Consider the following 18,745-nt stretch of genomic DNA (forward strand, 5'->3'; position numbering starts at 1 on the left):
GAACAATTGCATGCCACTTCGTTTATGACAATACAGAATAGGCTATTTCTTGACACAGTGCTAGCTGAGGAACAGGGGGTATGTGAAAGGATTGGGGAAGAATGTTGTACAGTCATTTCAATACACACAGGAGAGGGGGTAACATAACAACAGCATTAGAGGCATTGGAAAACCTGAGAGACAAACACGTTAGAAACACGAAGAGAATCTAAGGGGTGGTCATGGTGGGACTGGTTTAACATGTCAACATGGAAAACGGCTCTGGTAAAAATAAGGGTGATCATAGGGATAGTATTGTTGGTGTTGTTATTTGCCTGTTGTGTAATTCCACTAATTCAGTCCCTGGTCAAAAGGTTGGTAACTTCAGTCCCTGGGCAATTTCCGGTTACAACTGGACATTACCAATGCAGATAAGTGGAGTATGGCTAATCAATAATGACCCCTCCATCATTGGGTGTGGTAAATTGACCCCAAGAAAAGGAAATTAACCATTACATGAGACGCACAACGGTGCAAGGGGGGTGGGGTGTTTTGCTGTAACTGTCATTCAAACAGGACCTAACAAGTATTGCAATCAGTATGGAAACCCTCTTTGCGAATGGGGTGTGAGAGGAGGTGCTGGCTGGGAATGCTGGAACGTCCATCCACAAGCCGCCCGCCTGGTGAACGATCCTGGGTTCTGGGAGGCTTACGCTAGATGCACCTGTGGAGAACCTTCTGTGTGTAGCAAAGACCGCCAGCGCTGCGAGGAAAAGAGCGACCAGAGTCACTGTGCGTCGAATGTTCTAGTAACCTCTCCACAGTGATAACCCTCTGCGGTGCGTAAAGTACCTGGGCTGAAGAAACATACACCGACTGCACAACTCGCGTGACAATCAAGAGGATCGAGAGCAGCAAGAGTATCTGAGTGATGTGCTAGCAACCTCTCCTCAGCATACAAAGAGCCAGGCTACGACTCGCAAAGAGCCAAACTGGACGGAAGTAGATGACGGCGCCGAAAACGAAAATATGAGTGAAGCAAAAGTAGAGGCTACAATCAAGAAACCCACATAACCAAGTACCAATAACTGATTGATTTAATAAATAACTAACCAGAATTATGATGTTAGAACTCCATCTAACCATCTCATGTAACTGTATAAACTTGTGCACCTGTAACCCGTGGCTGATCCAATTATTAATGTACTCAGGCTTAAGCACGCAATATGTATACATGATATTGTATTAGTTAAAAGGAAAATCAGACCACACTGAACCTCAAAGGCCACGGTTTGCCCTGTTGGTGTTATTCAGGAAAATTCAGGCGGCAAAGACATAATCCAATCCATCGCACTCAGAAGGCGACATTCACTTGCGAAAGGGGGGCCATGTGACGCATGTTTGGGGGCATGCCTGAGCAGCACTCTGCCTTACTGCTCATATTCAGCTACAGTTGTGTGGGTGAGTACTGGACGACAACTGCTGGGCAAACTGGTTTGCTAGTGGCAATATTAAGCAACAGAAAGGCCGTATAGGGAGTCTGTTGAATTGTTTACTTCTCAACGAGTCAATGTGGGCTGAAAACATTTTAGTAGTAAGGAGAATATGTTGTACTGATTGTTATGCAGACTATACTTGTTATATTGCTTTGGATTTCTTTGGCCTGTGTGCAAGGTGAAATGGCAAGAACTGTGAGGGATATGAGCATTGTGTGGCTTTTACCCACTCCCCGCAAAATAGGGAGGGGATGTTTTCCACACGATGATCTGCTCTGCTGTTAGGTCTCCCTCCAGGCGACAGTCATCATTTGATGATCGCTAAGGTCATGAGACAGCGTTTTGCTGTCTGACCGGACGGAATCTGACAACAGATCTTAGGGAAAGTTTGCCAAATGTGATCTATTCACGTAGTAACATGAATACATATTAATCGACGTATACCAAATACATATTAAATGAATGCTAAGAAACGCAAGAGTCCTAGTGCAGGAATATAAAGATGTGTGTTGGGATTAGGCTAGGCATGGGGTGTGCCGCAAGGGCTACCCACATGGGCTGTCGTGCAGGAGGCGGCACATACGGTGCATTGATGTTAAAGCTATGTATTGGTCAATTTAGTCCGCATTAAGTTATGTTCCTGCACCAAGTTGTCTGCACTGCTTATTTTATAAGTAATCACAATAGATATGGAACTTAGAAGTTCCAAAGGGGGGAATGTGGGAAATAAATATATATGTACTCAAAAAACACAAGCCCATTGCATTGGGAAAGATATGTAGTTAGAGAGCACAGGCCCAGTGTATATGGGAAAGGAAATGTATTAATGAGCACCAGCTGTCTCCTCCCTGACGTATCATCCGGCTAGCAAAAGAGGAAGGATGCAGGTGGACCAAGGTCGACCTTAGCCATAAGATTAACAACCGGCAGCAGGGAAGCGTTTCATACTAAAATAGGTGCGATTAGAACAAAAACATAATACACACATAATTTCTGCCCTGCTAATTAAGCTGTATACAAGCATATGTGTGGAACTAACGGAAGCTTCTGCCTTTTCCGGAATATGTGTTGTCAGAATATGTGATTTATGATAGAAGGGGGAGGGAGATTCAAGCGGGAGACGAGCACTATCATTTTTAAAAAATAAGGAAGGAAGGGGCTGATAAATAATGGTGTCTGAAAAATGAGAAACAATGATGTGTGGGAAAAGAGTAAAGTAAAATGATGTAAGCATGAGGGACAGTCCAAGCTTGAGCTCCACAACAGGAGTAGCTAAAATAGGATAAAAGGGAGTGTTCAGCCCCAGGGGAGTGGAGTGTGTCTTGTATGTCTCGTATGTCTGTGTGTGTGTGCCTTGTCTGTGTGTGTGTGTCTTGTCTGTGTGTGTGTGTGCGTCTTATGTGTTTTCTGTGAAGTGTCTTGTGGAATGCTTTGAGACAGTTTGTATTGATATGTGCAGATCAGCCCGGGTTCTTGCATGTTATCTTTGAATTACCTGCAATAAATCCAGTTGCATCAGACTCTGTGAAGTGTATATTTTGAAGAAGTATTCAACAGTGTGAGGAGAACACCAAGCTCTTCTGGTCCAGGCTGGGTCCTGTTTTTCCCCACAAAAGCAAACTTTTAAACCCCCCACCCCCATCCCGCCTTGGGACCCTGGGCATTTGGTTCTATTATTCCCCCCACTGTGACGCCTATGGCCGTCCATCAATTTCTGGAATTATTATAAGGCGATGACATGGCAAGTGAAATTGGGATTCAGGAGTAACCTTATAAACGCGCGCTGAATTTCTTCAAATAAACAAATCAGATAAACTGAATACACCGTTTGTGAATAGCACATAACTTCTTTGCTGAAGACAAGTGATTATTCTGCTGCATTACTACTTAGTATTGTCTTACAAAATGTGTCTCCCGCTAGCCCGCTACTCAGTAAAATTGCATAACTCCAGCCTGTCACGTGACTCGGTGTAGGCTCAGTATTAATTCCAGTGAGGGCCTGCTCCTAGCTCCGCCATTCATCCTGTGGAACTCCGCCTTCGTTGTGCAGCACTTAGCTGTATTCCCATTCCACCGGAGCGAAACGCGCTGCAAGTCGGGGGCACTTTTTTGTTTGTCTGTTTTTTTTGCCTGTGAGATATTTTCACTGTCTATTAAGGTTTTTTCCGTTGTTTATATGCATGCTATGTGTAATTGCATCCTCTGTTTTTGAAAATTAGCGAATGAGTAGGCTACGTCGGAATTTTCTAAGCAAAAGTTACGTCGTCGACTCTACATTAAAGTGATGTGTTCAGAAAATTGTACTTCATAAATTTTGAAGTTGATGAAAATGGTTCATTTTTTTATCCTTCCGTTTTACAAACGCTGTCTACGTGGATTTATTCGTTCCACGAATTGTTAAAACTTACTTCCGGACGGAAAAGTGATTTGTCTCTTTTGTTTGACGGGAATTCAGTGATGAGACGCTATGCCGTTGTGACAGTATAGCGGCAACCATTAGGCTTGAATTGAACTACGTACTAAGCTACTCGGTGTTATGGAAAAGTTTAGAAGTCTATTTTGCTTCCGGCATTCTTACTTTGTGTTGTCCGTGATCCATAAGACGGCGTGCAGAAATTTGGAGTGAAAAAGACTGTCCGAATCCTATTGAGCTTTTGGCAATATTATTACATTTTTAATATTTCAATTGAGGTCCCAATATATAGCCTTTCTTGGCGAGGTACCCCTGACTTAGTTAAGACAGCTAAAACAGACAAATTCTCTGTTCTTGATAGCTACTCTAAAGACAAACACTTACCACTTCAGCTTGTCGTTTATATTATTATAGCCTATAACAGCTAGAACAAATTATAAACGAAGCTTTTACATTTTAATTACATTTAATGCTAAAACTGTAATTGCTATTTAACTCCTTGCATGTAATCCACTGGTGGGAGAGTGAGGTTTTATGATATCAAAAATTGGGCATGGAGGTGATTTGACTCGATCATTTATGTCATGCTGTGGAAGTGTAAAACCGTTTGATTGGTTCAATCGAGTTGAAGATTGAGAATGAATTGTGGCTCCAACCATTGTGGCGTTCATGAACCCTCCCTCATGTTTGAAAATGTTTCAAAATAATAGCCCTATAAAAAACATTTATGTATGTAAACCATGTCTTCTCTAGTTTTCGCCTTTTTGAGGATGACCTCTGACCCCTACATCTTCTCCACTGATACCCTGCCCTCTGATGAGCGATTTCTGCCTCCACTGGCCAATGGGCTTCTGGGCTGGAGGGTGTTTGGTGACAGAATGCACATGGGCGGGGTCTATAATGGGGAGGCAGGGGAATGTCACCGGGCCGACCTGCCGTGCCCAATGGCAGTGAGGCTGAAATTGGAGGAGCCAGGTAGACACGCCTACAGCCTGGACACCCATACAGGTAAACTGTTCGATTCTCTTACGTGGTCTTGCGCTTGCTTTGTGTTGCTGTTGGCTTCTGTTGCTGCCATTGTGCTGCACCATCCTGCTCTCTGTACGCTTGTGCCTGACCATATTCCCACAGTTGTACTGTGAGTGATACTACACTGTATCCTGCTAAATCACACTGTACACCGTATCCCGCTGAATCACACTATCACACTGTACACTGTATTGTGCTAAATCACACTGTACACTGTATCCCGCTAAATCACACTATATCACACTACACTGTATCTCACTAAATCACACTGTACACCATATCGCGCTAAATCACACTGTACACCATATCGCGCTAAATCACACTATACACCATATCGCGCTAAATCACACTGTATCACACTGTGTGAATCTGCCATCTTGACCACAACAGGAAATTCATTCCACCAGGTTTCGGTGTCATGCTTTCTCTGTTGTGTTGCATTCGATCACACTGTTCCGCGCTGTGTAACACTGCGTCACGCTCTGTGCCACACTCTGTGCTGCGCTCTGTGACGCGTTCTGTGTCACGCTCTGTGCCGCGCTCTGCGGCTCTGTGGCTCTGTGCCGCGCTCTGCGGCTCTGTGCCGCGCTCTGTGCCACGATGTGTGGCTCTGTGCCGTGCTCTGTGGCTCTGTGTCGCGCTCTGTGGCTCTGTGCCGTGCTCTGTGCCACGCTGTGTGGCTCTGTGCCGCGCTCTGTGGCTCTGTGCCGCGCTCTGTGGCTCTGTGGCGCGCTCTGTGGCTCTGTGCCGTGCTCTGTGGCTCTGTGCCGTGCTCTGTGGCTCTGTGCCGCGCTCTGTGGCTCTGTGCCGCGCTCTGTGGCTCTGTGGCTCTGTGCCGCGCTCTGTGGCTCTGTGTCGCGCTCTGTGGCTCTGTGCCGCGCTCTGTGGCTCTGTGCCGTGCTCTGTGGCTCTGTGTCGCGCTCTGTGGCTCTGTGTCGTGCTCTGTGCCGCGCTCTGTGGCTCTGTGCTGCGCTCTGTGGCTCTGTGCCGTGCTCTGTGGCTCTGTGGCGCGCTCTGTGGCTCTGTGCCGTGCTCTGTGGCTCTGTGCCGCGCTCTGTGGCTCTGTGCCGTGCTCTGTGGCTCTGTGTCGCGCTCTGTGACGCGCTCTGTCGCTCTGTGACGCGCTCTGTGGCTCTGTGCCTTGCTCTGTGGCTCTGTGGCGCGCTCTGTGGCTCTGTGCCGTGCTCTGTGGCTCTGTGCCGCGCTCTGTGGCTCTGTGCCGTGCTCTGTGGCTCTGTGTCGCGCTCTGTGACGCGCTCTGTCGCTCTGTGACGCGCTCTGTGGCTCTGTGCCTTGCTCTGTGGCTCTGTGACGTGCTCTGTGACGCGCTCTGTGACACGCTCTGTGCCGCGCTCTGTGACTCTGTGCCACGCTCTGTGCCGCGCTCTGTGTTTCGCTCTGTGCTGCTGTGTCGCGCTCTGTGACGCTGTGCCGCGCTTGTTGTATTGCGCTGTGTGTGCTTCCACCTCAGGTATATTCAGCCACACAGTGTCTACAGCCAGCGTGAGCGCCACCCAATCATTCTACGCCCACCGCCACGTCTCCAACATGTTGGTGATGGAGGTGATGCTGGTGCGTCAGGTGACCACAGAGGAGCCAATCACGGTAGAGCTGCAGGGCTCCTTCACGCCCAGCAGCGATGATGTCGTATTCCAACCCGCCCCAGACTACAGGGGTGGGAGGTGAGGGCCAACCGTCTCGCGTTTGCAATTTGTTATGAGTGGTTTGCTAGGAAACGAGAAGGTTAGGTAATTAGCATGTGGTGTCTTGCGGCTAATTTTGTGGGTGGAACAGACCATCACTAGCGGCCTGAAAGTAGACCCTTGAAAGGCCTGTATCATTGCTGCGGATCAGCATCCCTTCTGAGCATCTGAGCTGTTTAATTTGTCATTACTGAGCAACGGTGCGTACAGTACGTGGATGTTGCCACACTCTGATTCTGACTCCCATTCTTAGGCACCAGTGGTCTCCTAACAACATGCATTCACTTTGTGGATAGTACTAACACACACCAAATAATTGATTTTGACACCCAATGCTTTGGCTGTGTCTCTCATCGATTTATTCAGATTTTTTCCACCCCATGATGGCCTGCTTTACTGGCACTGTTTTGGTCCTCATATTGAGAGACAGCAGCAACAGACTCCAAATGCAAATTCCACTCCAAAGGCTAGGTTTCTTGTGCATGAACTACTGATGCAGCAACACACGTTAGGCCAAGAAATAGCTGAGCAGCCAACTGTCCAGTTACTTTTGGGCCCCTGAAATGGGGCAGTATATGTAAAAAGGGCTGTAATTCCTGCATGGATCACCCGATAAGGATGTAAATACCCTCAAATTGAAGCCGACCATCTGCCCTTTAACCTCGTGCGTTTTATTTCATTTCAAATCCAGTACGCTGAAGTACAGAGCCAAAACAGCAACAGTTGTGTCACTGTCCAAATGCCTACGGACTGCACTCCTCGTTTACGTCAACGTGTGTCCGTCTATATCAAATAAGTGGTAAATTAAAAAAAATAACGGTGATATGAGGAACAAAATGGCGGACAGATGGAATTGAACCCCTTCCGCAGGCACATCCAGGGGCAGACCAAAACGGCGGAGGTCCACGGGGACCCGTGCCCCAGCGTGCACCTGATCTGGATCCCCGTGGAGACGTCGCTGACGCTGCAGGCGGGCCAGAGCCAGTCGCGCTGGGGCTTCATCCTGGTGGCGGGCGACACGGCGCAGAACGCCCAGGCCTTTTTCGACCGCGGCCTGGACCTGATGAAGGGCGGGGACCTCCGCTCCTCTCACTGCCAGGCGTGGGCGGAGCTGTGGGCCGGCAGCAAGGTGGAGATCACCGGCCCCGACGCCTTCAGCCGCGCCGTGATTGGCTGCATGTTCTACCTCCTCAGCGCCCTACCGCCCCTGCGCGACGCCCCTTCCCAGTTCGGGGGCATCAGTCCTGGGGGGCTGTCCAATGGGAGGCAGGGGCAGGACTACTGGGGCCACGTGTTCTGGGACCAGGTCAGTAGGCAAAAAAATAACAGCTTTTTTTTAAATCATTGTAGATTCCAAAGACACACCAGATACTCAACTCCTGCAATCCTGTCCTTTCTGCCTCTTAACATCAGGAGGCTCTGCTAGGGAACTGCGCCGGTGCTATACTGGGGATCTTGGGTATACGTCACAGATGCATTGCAAAAAGAAATAGCAGCGTTGTATGAAACAATGTATAGAGGGGAGTTTTCTCGCGTACACCGAATGACGGGTTTGCTCTATTCAGAGTGAGGCTCTCAGCTCAGAATCTACCGCAACACAAAGGCCAAAAAGTAAGTTAATCTTAACAATTATTTTAGTCTTATATTTTGACTTAAATCTTGTTTCTACTACTTGTTTTGCTAGATAAGACAAAAAATATTGCCAATGAGGGTGAGACAGTTTTACTCATTTCATGATTTGCCAGTGTGTTAAGGCAGTTTCACTTGTCAAGCAAAAAGCCACTTAAAACAAGCTAATATTCTACTTGAGAGGGAAAAAAATAAGATTTTAAGTCCGATTATAAGACAGACTTAGGTAGCAGGTGGCATTTCCTCTGTCTCTCCGAAGACTCGGCAACGCCGTGAGGGCGTCAGCTGGATGGTGTGACCATAGCAACGTGACGGGAAAGTGACTCTGTGTTCTCTGTCTCAGGACACCTGGATGTATCCCAGCATTGTCCTCTTCCAGCCTGATCTTGCACAGGCTGTGCTGAAATACAGGGTGCAGACAGTAGGGGGCGCCAAAACCAATGCACAGATGCAAGGCTACAAGGTATGCATCATATGTTCGCCTGCTGCAAGGGTTTACAGACTCGATCCTGTAACCTCCCCCACCAGCCCCCGTGTAATATAGACTGCATTCAATGGGTCAAGTCTTCCATATTTTAACACTTTTTTGGCAATACAGGTTTAGCTCATCACCAGACTGGTCTTTGAGTTCCACAAAGTTTAGTTTCAGTGACTAGAGTTCCACACTTTTAGCAGTTAGGACCACACTGATTTCACCTGTCAGCCCAAAATTTGATCAATTTATAGATGTATCCTCTCTCTAAAGTGGGGGTGTCTAATATTATGCAAAAAAGGCTGGTGTGGGTGCAGGTTTTTGCATTAGCCCTGCATTAAATCACCTGATTGAACTAATTAACTAATCATAGTTTTCAATCAAGACCTTGATGAGTAGAATCAGCTGTCCTAGTACTTGCCTAAAACAAAAATGTGCACCCACACCAGCCCTTCTTGCATGAGACTGGCCTTAGAACAGATTCCAGGAAATGAGAATAGTCGATCTGAGACGATGATGTGGAAGTGAATGGTGCGTTTATGTTTTCACAGGGGCTGAAGTTCCCTTGGGAGAGTGCTGTGACTGGAACAGAGGTGTGCCCTGAGGACATATATGGAAATCAGGAAATCCATATCAACGGGGATGTTACCATGGCCTTCCAGCACTACTTCTATCTCACACAGGTGTGTTCACTCTTTCAGGTTAAGTTTACACGTGTGTGCAGCCACCTGTAAAGGCACAGAACCAAATGGTCTGAAATTGTGTAAGTGTTCCTCTATATTTCACTGGTTTCCCAGCATCCTCCTGTTGGAAGTTGCTGACAATCACCTACTGTGTACAAACAGTGGGATGGGCTGCTGCATTAGCTGAACACTGCACAGAACAATGTTCTGTTGTGTTTGATCTAAAATTAAATCTGTATTTACTGCCCTCAGATCTGAGTCCTTTTGGGAAAAATCGTTATTCTAGGATGTTCTACATTTACTGCCAGGGCCCTGGTCTGACAGTACTGCTCTTGGTTCTGCTGTAGTTCTTTTACTGTATGTGGCAACAGAACCAGTTCATCTGCACAGATCAGGTATTTAATTTCTTTATCATGTAAAGTGACAGTAGGGCTGAAGATTGTTCCAATATTGTGGCCAATTCATTGATGTACATATTAAAGAGGGTTGGACTTTGTCACATGCCCCTGAGTGAAGAATTCTGTTCTCTTGTTCCAAACTGTAACTCCACTTTTATTTTCTGTATACATTGATTATTTATTATGTCATAGATTTTACCCCCTACATCAATTTCAAGAAGTTTGTAAAATAATCATTTGTGGCAAACAGAATGAAATGCTTTTTGAAAATTTACAAAGCAACCAAATATTTTGATGACCATAATTATCAGTTAGGGTCTGTAGGGTGTAAAAAGCACCAGTAGATGGTGTGAAAGAACCTGTGTGTACTTACAGTGGTTTAGTTCTTCATAGTAATTAAGGTGTAAATCTTGATTTTGTTGGTCTCTTTGCTTTTGATTAGAAAGTTGTCTTTTCCTTAGAACATTTTTTCCTCAAGTAATTGCGTTCTTTATCAAATCTTTTATTTTATCCTTATTACTTTTCGTATTTGAAATGTTTTGGGTTTTCAAATAAGAAATTTTAGCTGCTTTTTAAAAAATGTAGTTTACATTTTGGACAGCCAGAGTTTCTACATTTACTGCCAACGCCCTGGTCTGACAGTACTGCTCTTGGTTCTGCTGTAGTTCTTTTACTGTATGTGGCAACAGAACCAGTTCATCTGCACAGATCAGGTATTTAATTTCTTTATCTTGTAAAGTGACAGTAGGGCTGAAGATTGTTCCAATATTGTGGCCAATTCATTGATGTACATATTAAAGAGGGTTGGACTTTGTCACATGCCCCTGAGTGAAGAATTCTGTTCTCTTGTTCCCAACCGTAACTCCACTTTTATTTTCTGTATACATTGATTATTTATTATGTCATAGATTTTACCCCCTACATCAATTTCAAGAAGTTTGTAAAATAATCATTTGTGGCAAACAGAATGAAATGCTTTTTGAAAATTTACAAAGCAACCAAATATTTTGATGACCATAATTATCAGTTAGGGTCTGTAGGGTGTAAAAAGCACCAGTAGATGGTGTGAAAGAACCTGTGTGTACTTACAGTGGTTTAGTTCTTCATAGTACTTAAGGTGTAAATCTTGATTTTGTTGATCTCTTTGCTTTTGATTAGAAAGTTGTCTTTTCCTTAGAACATTTTTTCCTCAAGTCATTGCATTCTTTATCAAATCCTTTTTTTTATCCTTGTTACTTTTCGTATTTGAAATGTTTAGGGTTTTCAAATTTTAGCTGCTTTTAAAAAAATGTAGTTTACATTTTGGGTTACTATCCTGTCCTTTTTAGGAACAAGGTAATTTGGCTGTGGTCAGACAGTGTGGTCAGTGAATGACTGTGAATGCACTGAAACAGAATGGATTTAGGTCAGTGACCGTATCACCAACTGTGCTGTTGCCAAGAAGCATAATCTCCACAAGAAGGCCCCTCTTGTTTTGCAGTTGACAATGTCCAGGCCCAGGTCTCGACAGAGCTGCAGCAGGTTTTTGTGACAGAACTACGTCAGGTTTTTGAGACATTCCTCAATTTTTGAGAAATTCTCTCTCCCTCCATCTCTCTCTCTCTCTTTCTCTCTCCCTCCATCCCTCTCTCCGGCTGTCTCCTCTCTCTCTTTCTTTCTCCCTCTGTCTTCTCACTGTCCCCTCTTCTGTTTTTATTTCTCTCTCTCTCCCCTCCTCCCTGCTGTAGGACTTGGCCATGTTCAAAGAAGGGCGTGGCAGTGAGGTGATATGGGGCGTGGCAGAATACTGGGTCTCCCGGGTTACATGGAGTGCTGAGGAGCAGTGTTACCACATCAGAGGTACAGAGGTAGTGATGTCACAGTTGCAGTTTCGCCATGGCAATATATACTAGCATCTGTACATCAACATTATAGCAGTGTTGCATTTGCCGATGAATGCCAAAGCGTATTAGCTAATGACATTGTCTCGGTGCAAGCAGAAAGCGCATTAAAGTAATGAATTCTGGACCACAACTGCAATACATTTTTTTTAAAGGCCTTTGCTAAAATGATGGAAATCTGTATCCAGTGAGAGAGTTATAGCAGCAGAAATAAATGTGATTTTTATGAAGGGATGACGCTGTTTTAACTAGCATGTGTTGTATCAGGGGTTATGCCTCCGGATGAGTACTACTACAGTGTTGACAACTCCGTCTACACCAACACTGTGGCCAAATACAGGTGAGCTGGTTCGCAAACCGATCTCATTCTCGCGCACCAAATGGATAAGTAGTAAACACTGTCACTGAGCTGAAACAGGCCTCCAGAATCTTCCAGAAAATATGATTATATTTAAGGAGGTTGGATGACTGATAGCAGCCCTCAAGATAATTTCTCTTTACAACAACATTTTTAAAATTTAGTTTTTTAAAATCTTGTTTGTCAATATAAATATAGAGCAAATATAGTGCCTTCAGAAAGTTTTCACCCCTAATTGATTATTACTCATAAAATATACTTATGGGTTTTTTTCTTGCAAGTAATTCTTCATAATGTCAAAATGAAATGAGGTATTTAGATGTCTTCAGATTAATGTTAGAAATAAAGCCTGAAAATGAATGTATTTGGAAGCCAGAAATGCTTTCTTTAATTTGTGAGAAAATGTTGTTGAATTTTGCGTTATAAATGTGTTCATTTTGTTGCTGAAAGGGAATCTAAAAATAGTATTTTTTTAATTTTAAGTTGTAACAGCAGGCAGGAGAAAGTGTGAAGAAGTTCAATAGGGGTGAATACGTTCTGGAGGCACTGCATGTGGAAAATGCACAACACGTGCTCAGCATTCCTCCGGTAAATACGGAGCGATCCTTGTTTGGACTTAAAGATGCGTCACATCGCTGATCGCAGCGAAGGAGTGCACCTTTTCCCATCGAAGCCCGTTTCTGTTCGTTTGCGCTCTGCGCGCGAACGCTACCCTCGTCCGCGGACGGTGCCTGTCCCGAGCACCCGAGCCTGCGGCGTCAGCAGACACGGGGAGCGGTGAGCCGAAGGTTCGTTTTGTACCTGGCACGCACGGCTTCGCAGACACGCAGAGCATGCGCAGCATGTGAGGCTACGCACAGAATATGGAGCGAGAAGTATCATCAGCACGTAGCACGTATCAATAAAGACAGAGTTGGAGATGCAGCTTGTGTTAGCACGTAATTTTGGCCGTTCTGACACAATGATTGTTCATCAGCAAAATGGAAGGTCTAGGGCCAACTGTGTGAGGTCCTAGCATGTCCGTAGGGTTTGGGTTAGCATGTCCGTAGCGCGGCTGTGGATCTGTGTGTCGCGTGCCCTGCGCGGTGGCACAGCACCGCTTCATCGCAAGAAGGAGGTTTTGGGTTCGAGTCCCGCGTTGGGCCCTCTCTGTGTGGAGTTTGCGTGTTCTCCCCGTGTTTTGCGTGGGTTTCCTCCGGGTGCTCTGGTCTCCTGAGCCCCCCTGTCTGACTGTGGCCGATTTACACACTGTCCCTGTTGAATAAACCCATAGATTGATTATTGCTGTATTTAGAAAGAGTTTGAGTGACAGCGCAATCCAGGTATAGCACAGTAGTACTATAAGCACAGGGATTATGAAAAATGCTATCTCTCTCTTTCTCCTTCTCTCTCTCTCTCTCCCGCCCTCTCTCAATCCCCCCCCCCCCAGCCTCCTTTTCGCCATCGAGTTGGCTATCCTCCTCCAACATCCAGTGCCCCCGGAGTGGCAGGAAGTGGCAGAAAAAATCAAAATCCCCTTCGACCCCGAGGCCAACTACCACCCCGAGTTTGACGGTTACAAGAAAGGCACGCCTCTTTTCCTTTTTTTTGGCTTTCGTTTAAAAAAAAAAAAAAAAAAAAAGTTTTTTCCGCTTCTCAGCTTCCCGTGTGCTGTTACCACATATAAGACGTTCTGCGTGCTGACTGCATGCTTCCTGAGTGTTTTTCATAGGAATTATTTGAATCTTTCACTATGACTTATTTCTGAGTGAATACATGTGGCTGCATGTTTCTGGCCTTTCTGTGTGACTATTGTCCCTTGTCAGAACATTTTGAATGTGAAACTGCACTGTGACTGTGCTGGATGACTTGTTTTTCTTAGTATACGATGCATGTGCAACATTGGCTTCTGCCTTATTTGAAAAAGCATTTGGCAAATTTGGGCACGGGACATTTCAAAGGCACTGGGCAGTGGATCTTCTAGATCAGAGGAGCCCCAACAGTGGGTCTAGACCCATGTGTGAATAATGGGAGGGGTTGGGAGGTGTGTGTGGATGAAACTAACTGTTGGTTCATAGTATACTGTATTATGTAAGTGTATAAACTATTTTATAAATATGTATATTATACATTAATGCTATATGTATGTAATATTCACACCAGTCAAATTCAATTATGTGCTTTTTGCAAGCGATGCAACAGTTCCTGTGCGTGTGCACTTGTTTGAACATGTAAATAAGGGGTGTGTCACAGAGAGGGTGTGTGCTCGTTAACGGGTCTTGAGCTGGAACCTTTGGCCACTCCCACTCTGGATGGGCCTCTCTCTGCAGGTGGTCCCGTGAAGCAGGCGGACGCCGTGTTGCTAGGTTACCCTCTGGGGCTTCCCATGAGCCCAGAGGTCCGCCGGAATGATCTGGAACTGTACGAGGCTGTGACTAGCCCTCGAGGGCCGGCCATGACATGGGTGAGAACGCCGCACTGTGTGTGTGTGTGTGTGTGTGTGTGTGTGTGTGTGTGTGTGTGTGTGTGACGGATATGCTTGATGGAGTGCTCTGTATGCATGTGACACAGGACATGTTTGAGTAGTAGTGTTGAGCTGTGTTCAGTCTGTGTATGTGGTACAGGGAATGTTTGAGTAGCAGTGTTGAGTAGTGTTCAGTCTGTGTTTGTGGTACAGGGCATGTTTGAGTAGCAGTGTTGAGTAGTGTTCAGTCTGTGTTTGTGGTACAGGGCATGTTTGAGTAGCAGTGTTGAGTAGTGTTCAGTCTGTGTTTGTGGTACAGGGCATGTTTGAGTAGCAGTGTTGAGTAGTGTTCAGTCTGTGTTTGTGGTGCAGGGCATGTTTGAGTAGCAGTGTTGAGTAGTGGTCAGTCTGTGTTCGTAGTACAGGGCATGTTTGAGTAGCAGTGTTGAGTAGTGTTCAGTCTGTGTTTGTGGTGCAGGGCATGTTTGCTGTGGGATGGCTGGAACTGGGGGATGCTGGGAAAGCTCAGAAGATGCTCAACAAGTGCTTCAGCAACATCCAGGGTCCCTTCCAGGTCAGACACACACACACACACGCGCACACACACGCACACGCACACACAAACACACAGCCGGAAAGCAAAGAAACCGTTCCTTTGGGCGATCCATAACAGTTTGCTAATGTTTCCTGTTGCCAGATAAGTCTTTCTGTGACCAGAGATTCTTCTCATACCCTTCTCATGGTGCGTTCTTCCCTCTCTTTCTCCTTCTTTCCCTCCCTCCCTCTCTGTCTCTATCTGTCCCACCCACCCCCCCCCCCACCCCCCACCCCCCTCTCTAGGTGTGGAGCGAGGTGTCAGATGGCTCGGGTGCGGTAAACTTCCTGACCGGAATGGGAGGCTTCCTGCAGGCTGTGCTGTTTGGGTACACGGGCTTCAGGTCAGTCTGCCAGTCTGGCGGAGTGCGCCGCGTGACTCGCGTGTCACACATGACTCCTCAGTGCTGTTGCCCAGGTGGATCACATGACGCGTGATTCAGACCTTGCTTCCTGACAGACCCGTGATCTGCGGAGCTTCGGGGAAGGGAAGCTTCCCGCCGGTTTTAGCCGCTCGCAGGCGCTTTGACGCCCTCGGCCTTGACTTCCGGGCAGCCGCGGACTGTGTGATGCAATAACCGCAAACCCCGCCCACGTGGCTTATGTTTTCTGAACCGAAGAATGCGACCAAAAAAAACCAATTGCTGATTCTTATCTTTGCAAATTTATGTAAGCTGGGTGCGGCTAAGTTTGACTTGCCTCCGAGGGCCAGCGGAGAGGTTTCACAGCGTAGCAGTTAGAAAGGAAGCGAAAGAAGTCTGAATGCGGGTGAGATCTGCTGTGATTGGATCAAACTCCTGGAGGGCGAGACGTGCCTCTCCACTACCTGCAAGTCATTGCTGAGGGCGCAAATCGCCAGTAAGCGGTTAAAACAGCATTGAACCGGTTTGTGTGTGACTGCACTGACGCGTCAGACAGAAGCTTGTCCAGTTTGAACTAGCCGCCTCCAATTGGAACTCCATGCATATCCGATTCTTCATAAGAAGTAAATCACCCTTGATTTTTTTTTATCAAAGTACATCCCTGGAAGTTGGCCGGACGCATCTACCTTGACAGGCTCGTAGCACTGTAAGGTTTACCCAGTCACGTTCATATTACTGTTCAGGCTTATAGTGCAATAAGGCTAATCTGGCCTTGATAACATTTTTAGTCACCAGACCAACTGTAAAGCGCTTGCTGCTTTCTGCTGGCAAACAGCACTTTACAAATGCAGAGATTGATTGATTGATTGATTGATTGACTGATATAGTACAGCTAGAATTGTGAAATGAACGTGACCTCATAATACCTCCGTGGTTTCAGGGTGCAGAAGAGCTGTTTGACCTTTGCCCCCCTCCTCCCTGATGACATCAGAGAGCTGCACGTGAGCGGCGTGGCCTACCTGGGGAGTAAGATGGACTGGGTGGTGAGGCCGGAGGAGGTGGCCGTGTGTGTGAGGGAGGGGGCAGCTCAGCAGCCCCCCCTGCAGGTCGTGCTGAAGAACTCGGGAACCACAATTCCCCTGACACCAGGTAACTTCCAGCGGCAGTGCTGCTCTGCAGGTTACAGGCAGCAAATTGCTCATATGCAGAGTGTAATGTAAAGAGAATCTGAGCAGCCGTTGTAGCAGGGGTACCCAACCCTGGTCCCGGAGAGCCGCAGGGACTGCAGAGTGACTGCGCAGCTCAGTTGGGGGTCTGCAGGGTGACTGCGCAGCTCAGCTGGGGGACTGCAGCTCAGTCACTGGATTTGTACTAGTCTGAGTTCTCTTCAACTGACCTACAGTTCTGATTGGCCATTTCAGCCGTCAACACTACCAGTGGCACGGTGTGTCCTAGCCACATCCGGTTTTTGATTGGTACACCCAAAAAGAACAACTTCCCCACATTTTGTCCATTGCAGATTTCACGGATACCGTTTATTGAACGTGCTTCATTTCATAGTGGTTCACATTTGTACAAAAGACAAATATGCGTTCACATTTCAATATCCCATACGTAGACAACTGTAAACACCGACAAATGCCAAAAATGAAAACTTGAACCTAGGCAAACAACTGGTCGACCTAAAAGAGATATCGGGTAGGACCTTCATATCATCGGGTAGGACCTCCATTGTCTAAACAGAAAACGATTGGTACACCCAAAAATCTAAGGTTACGCGTTACCAGCTACTAGTCGTCACCTGTGTTTGTCCCCTGATTTGTGGATGATATTCCACTGTTCAGAACTGCATGGCCGTGCGCTTTCCCTGCTTCAGCCTTCCTCCTCAGCTAAGCTGCTTACGCACGGGCCCCCCAAACTATTTTACCGACCTGCGTTGTGGTTAGAAGGCCGATCGACATCGAGTCACAGGGCGACCGCTCTTCTACCTGTAACAGATCCGCATTTTGTGCTCGTCGAATCGCCGACGTCAAAAAAAAAACGTTTATTTCCGCCCCGCTAATTGACGCTGTATCGAACTCCGTGACCGAAGTTGACGTCAGAATGTTCGGCGGTGGCCTCTCTGTTGTAATTGAAGGTTTGGAATTTTCTGTTTTTATTTATTCATTTTTTCCAGGAAAATATGTGACCTTTTCTCGTGAGCCGGGAGAAGTACGGAAAGTGGACTCTGCCGGTTCCTGTTGGCCCTTGTAAGATGCCCCCCCCCCCCCAGTCTGGGTCCATGAGAATAGCATTCCCAAAAATGCTGGCCATTTTGGAAAAAAGCTATCCACTAAGTACCCGGATTCATAAGGAATGAGGAGAATATTTCATGCTTAGTAAAACTACCATGATACCAGGCTCAGGGTTAAGGACTGACCAGTCAACTGAAACGGGTATTAAACCTGAAGCAGCATACACAATTATACCTTTTAAGGCTTCTTACTGTTACCGATGACATAGTTACTGTGAGCATTAAGCAGAAACACTTTCTAAAAAACTGGTGCTATCAACATTTCTACATCTTAGAAGTATTGCTAAAGAGTATTTTGGGAAAATCAACAGTATTTGATATAAAGAAGAGCACAAAATCAAACAGTTTGCAAAAGAGGCCAAAGGACTTTGATGGTAATCATAAACATGCATGGTAATATTTCAATCAAGACTTTAAAGCATGTGACAAAACTACTTGTACATGCGTCATTTTTATGCATGGCAGGGATCAATCAGTCTTATGCTCTTTTGCAGTATGATTTTATAAATGACTGAATAGCTTCTCAGCATTAAATTTATTTCCTGCATTATTATTTCTATAATCTTTTCTATTTCTGCTTTTTAAAAATTCTGGTTCCCCCTTTTTATGGTGGAATATTGAATATTGATGTTTTTCTTCTCTGCCAACACTAAGTTTGATACTGAAAATATAAATTTCAGTGTATGTTGACTTTTATTTCAATAAAATACACTGACATGTGCATGAGTTTTGTTGTTGAGAGAATGGTTTTGTGTTTGTAATCGGAAATATTTTTCATTCAGTGAGTCATTGCCATGAATGTGTCTCTAGATTGGAAAGGTGAATGAAGAATTTCTCAGGTGGCCCTTGAAAAGCAGTGTAGAAAAGGAGCAGTGTAGTATTTTTCCCATGTGCAACCAACTCAAGAGAGAAGTAAGCCAGTGATTGTATTGCATCCTACAGGCCACGCTGTGCTACAGGAGAGCCAGTGACTATTTTACACCCTACAGGCCACATAGTACTACAGGAGAGAG

General features: G+C 45.9%; 1 protein-coding gene across 5 annotated transcripts; it reads left to right on the top strand.

Annotated features, from left to right (window-relative positions):
• Positions 1–3,451: 3,451 nt before the first annotated feature.
• Positions 3,452–18,458, top strand: pgghg (protein-glucosylgalactosylhydroxylysine glucosidase). 5 transcript variants are annotated; one of them, XM_064313009.1, is made up of 14 exons: positions 3,452–3,607; positions 4,642–4,896; positions 6,389–6,599; positions 7,491–7,926; positions 8,593–8,712; positions 9,273–9,404; positions 11,530–11,641; positions 11,950–12,022; positions 13,470–13,606; positions 14,350–14,483; positions 14,962–15,057; positions 15,324–15,421; positions 16,380–16,588; positions 17,616–18,458. In XM_064313009.1, exons 2-14 carry the CDS (start codon positions 4,659–4,661, stop codon positions 17,690–17,692), a joined length of 2,073 nt encoding a protein of 690 aa, XP_064169079.1. In that variant the 5' UTR covers positions 3,452–3,607; positions 4,642–4,658; the 3' UTR covers positions 17,693–18,458. The 5 variants fall into 5 exon arrangements, with proteins under 5 accessions (XP_064169079.1, XP_064169077.1, XP_064169080.1 ...); XM_064313007.1 differs by having other exon boundaries at positions 3,464–3,592; positions 4,628–4,896; XM_064313010.1 differs by having other exon boundaries at positions 3,472–3,569.
• The last annotated feature ends 287 nt before the right edge of the window (positions 18,459–18,745 follow it).

The sequence above is a fragment of the Anguilla rostrata genome, chromosome 16 (genome assembly GCF_018555375.3).
Source record: "Anguilla rostrata isolate EN2019 chromosome 16, ASM1855537v3, whole genome shotgun sequence".
Lineage (NCBI taxonomy): Eukaryota > Metazoa > Chordata > Actinopteri > Anguilliformes > Anguillidae > Anguilla > Anguilla rostrata.

Coding starts and splice junctions, on each gene's coding strand:
- pgghg (XM_064313007.1), top strand. CDS start 4,629: ATGTCTTCTCTAGTTTTCGCCTTTTTGAGGATGACCTCTGACCCCTAC. Junction 6,600..7,490: donor CCAGACTACAGGGGTGGGAG/GTGAGGGCCAAC, acceptor CCCCTTCCGCAG/GCACATCCAGGGGCAGACCA. Junction 15,058..15,323: donor ACATCCAGGGTCCCTTCCAG/GTCAGACACACA, acceptor CCCCCTCTCTAG/GTGTGGAGCGAGGTGTCAGA.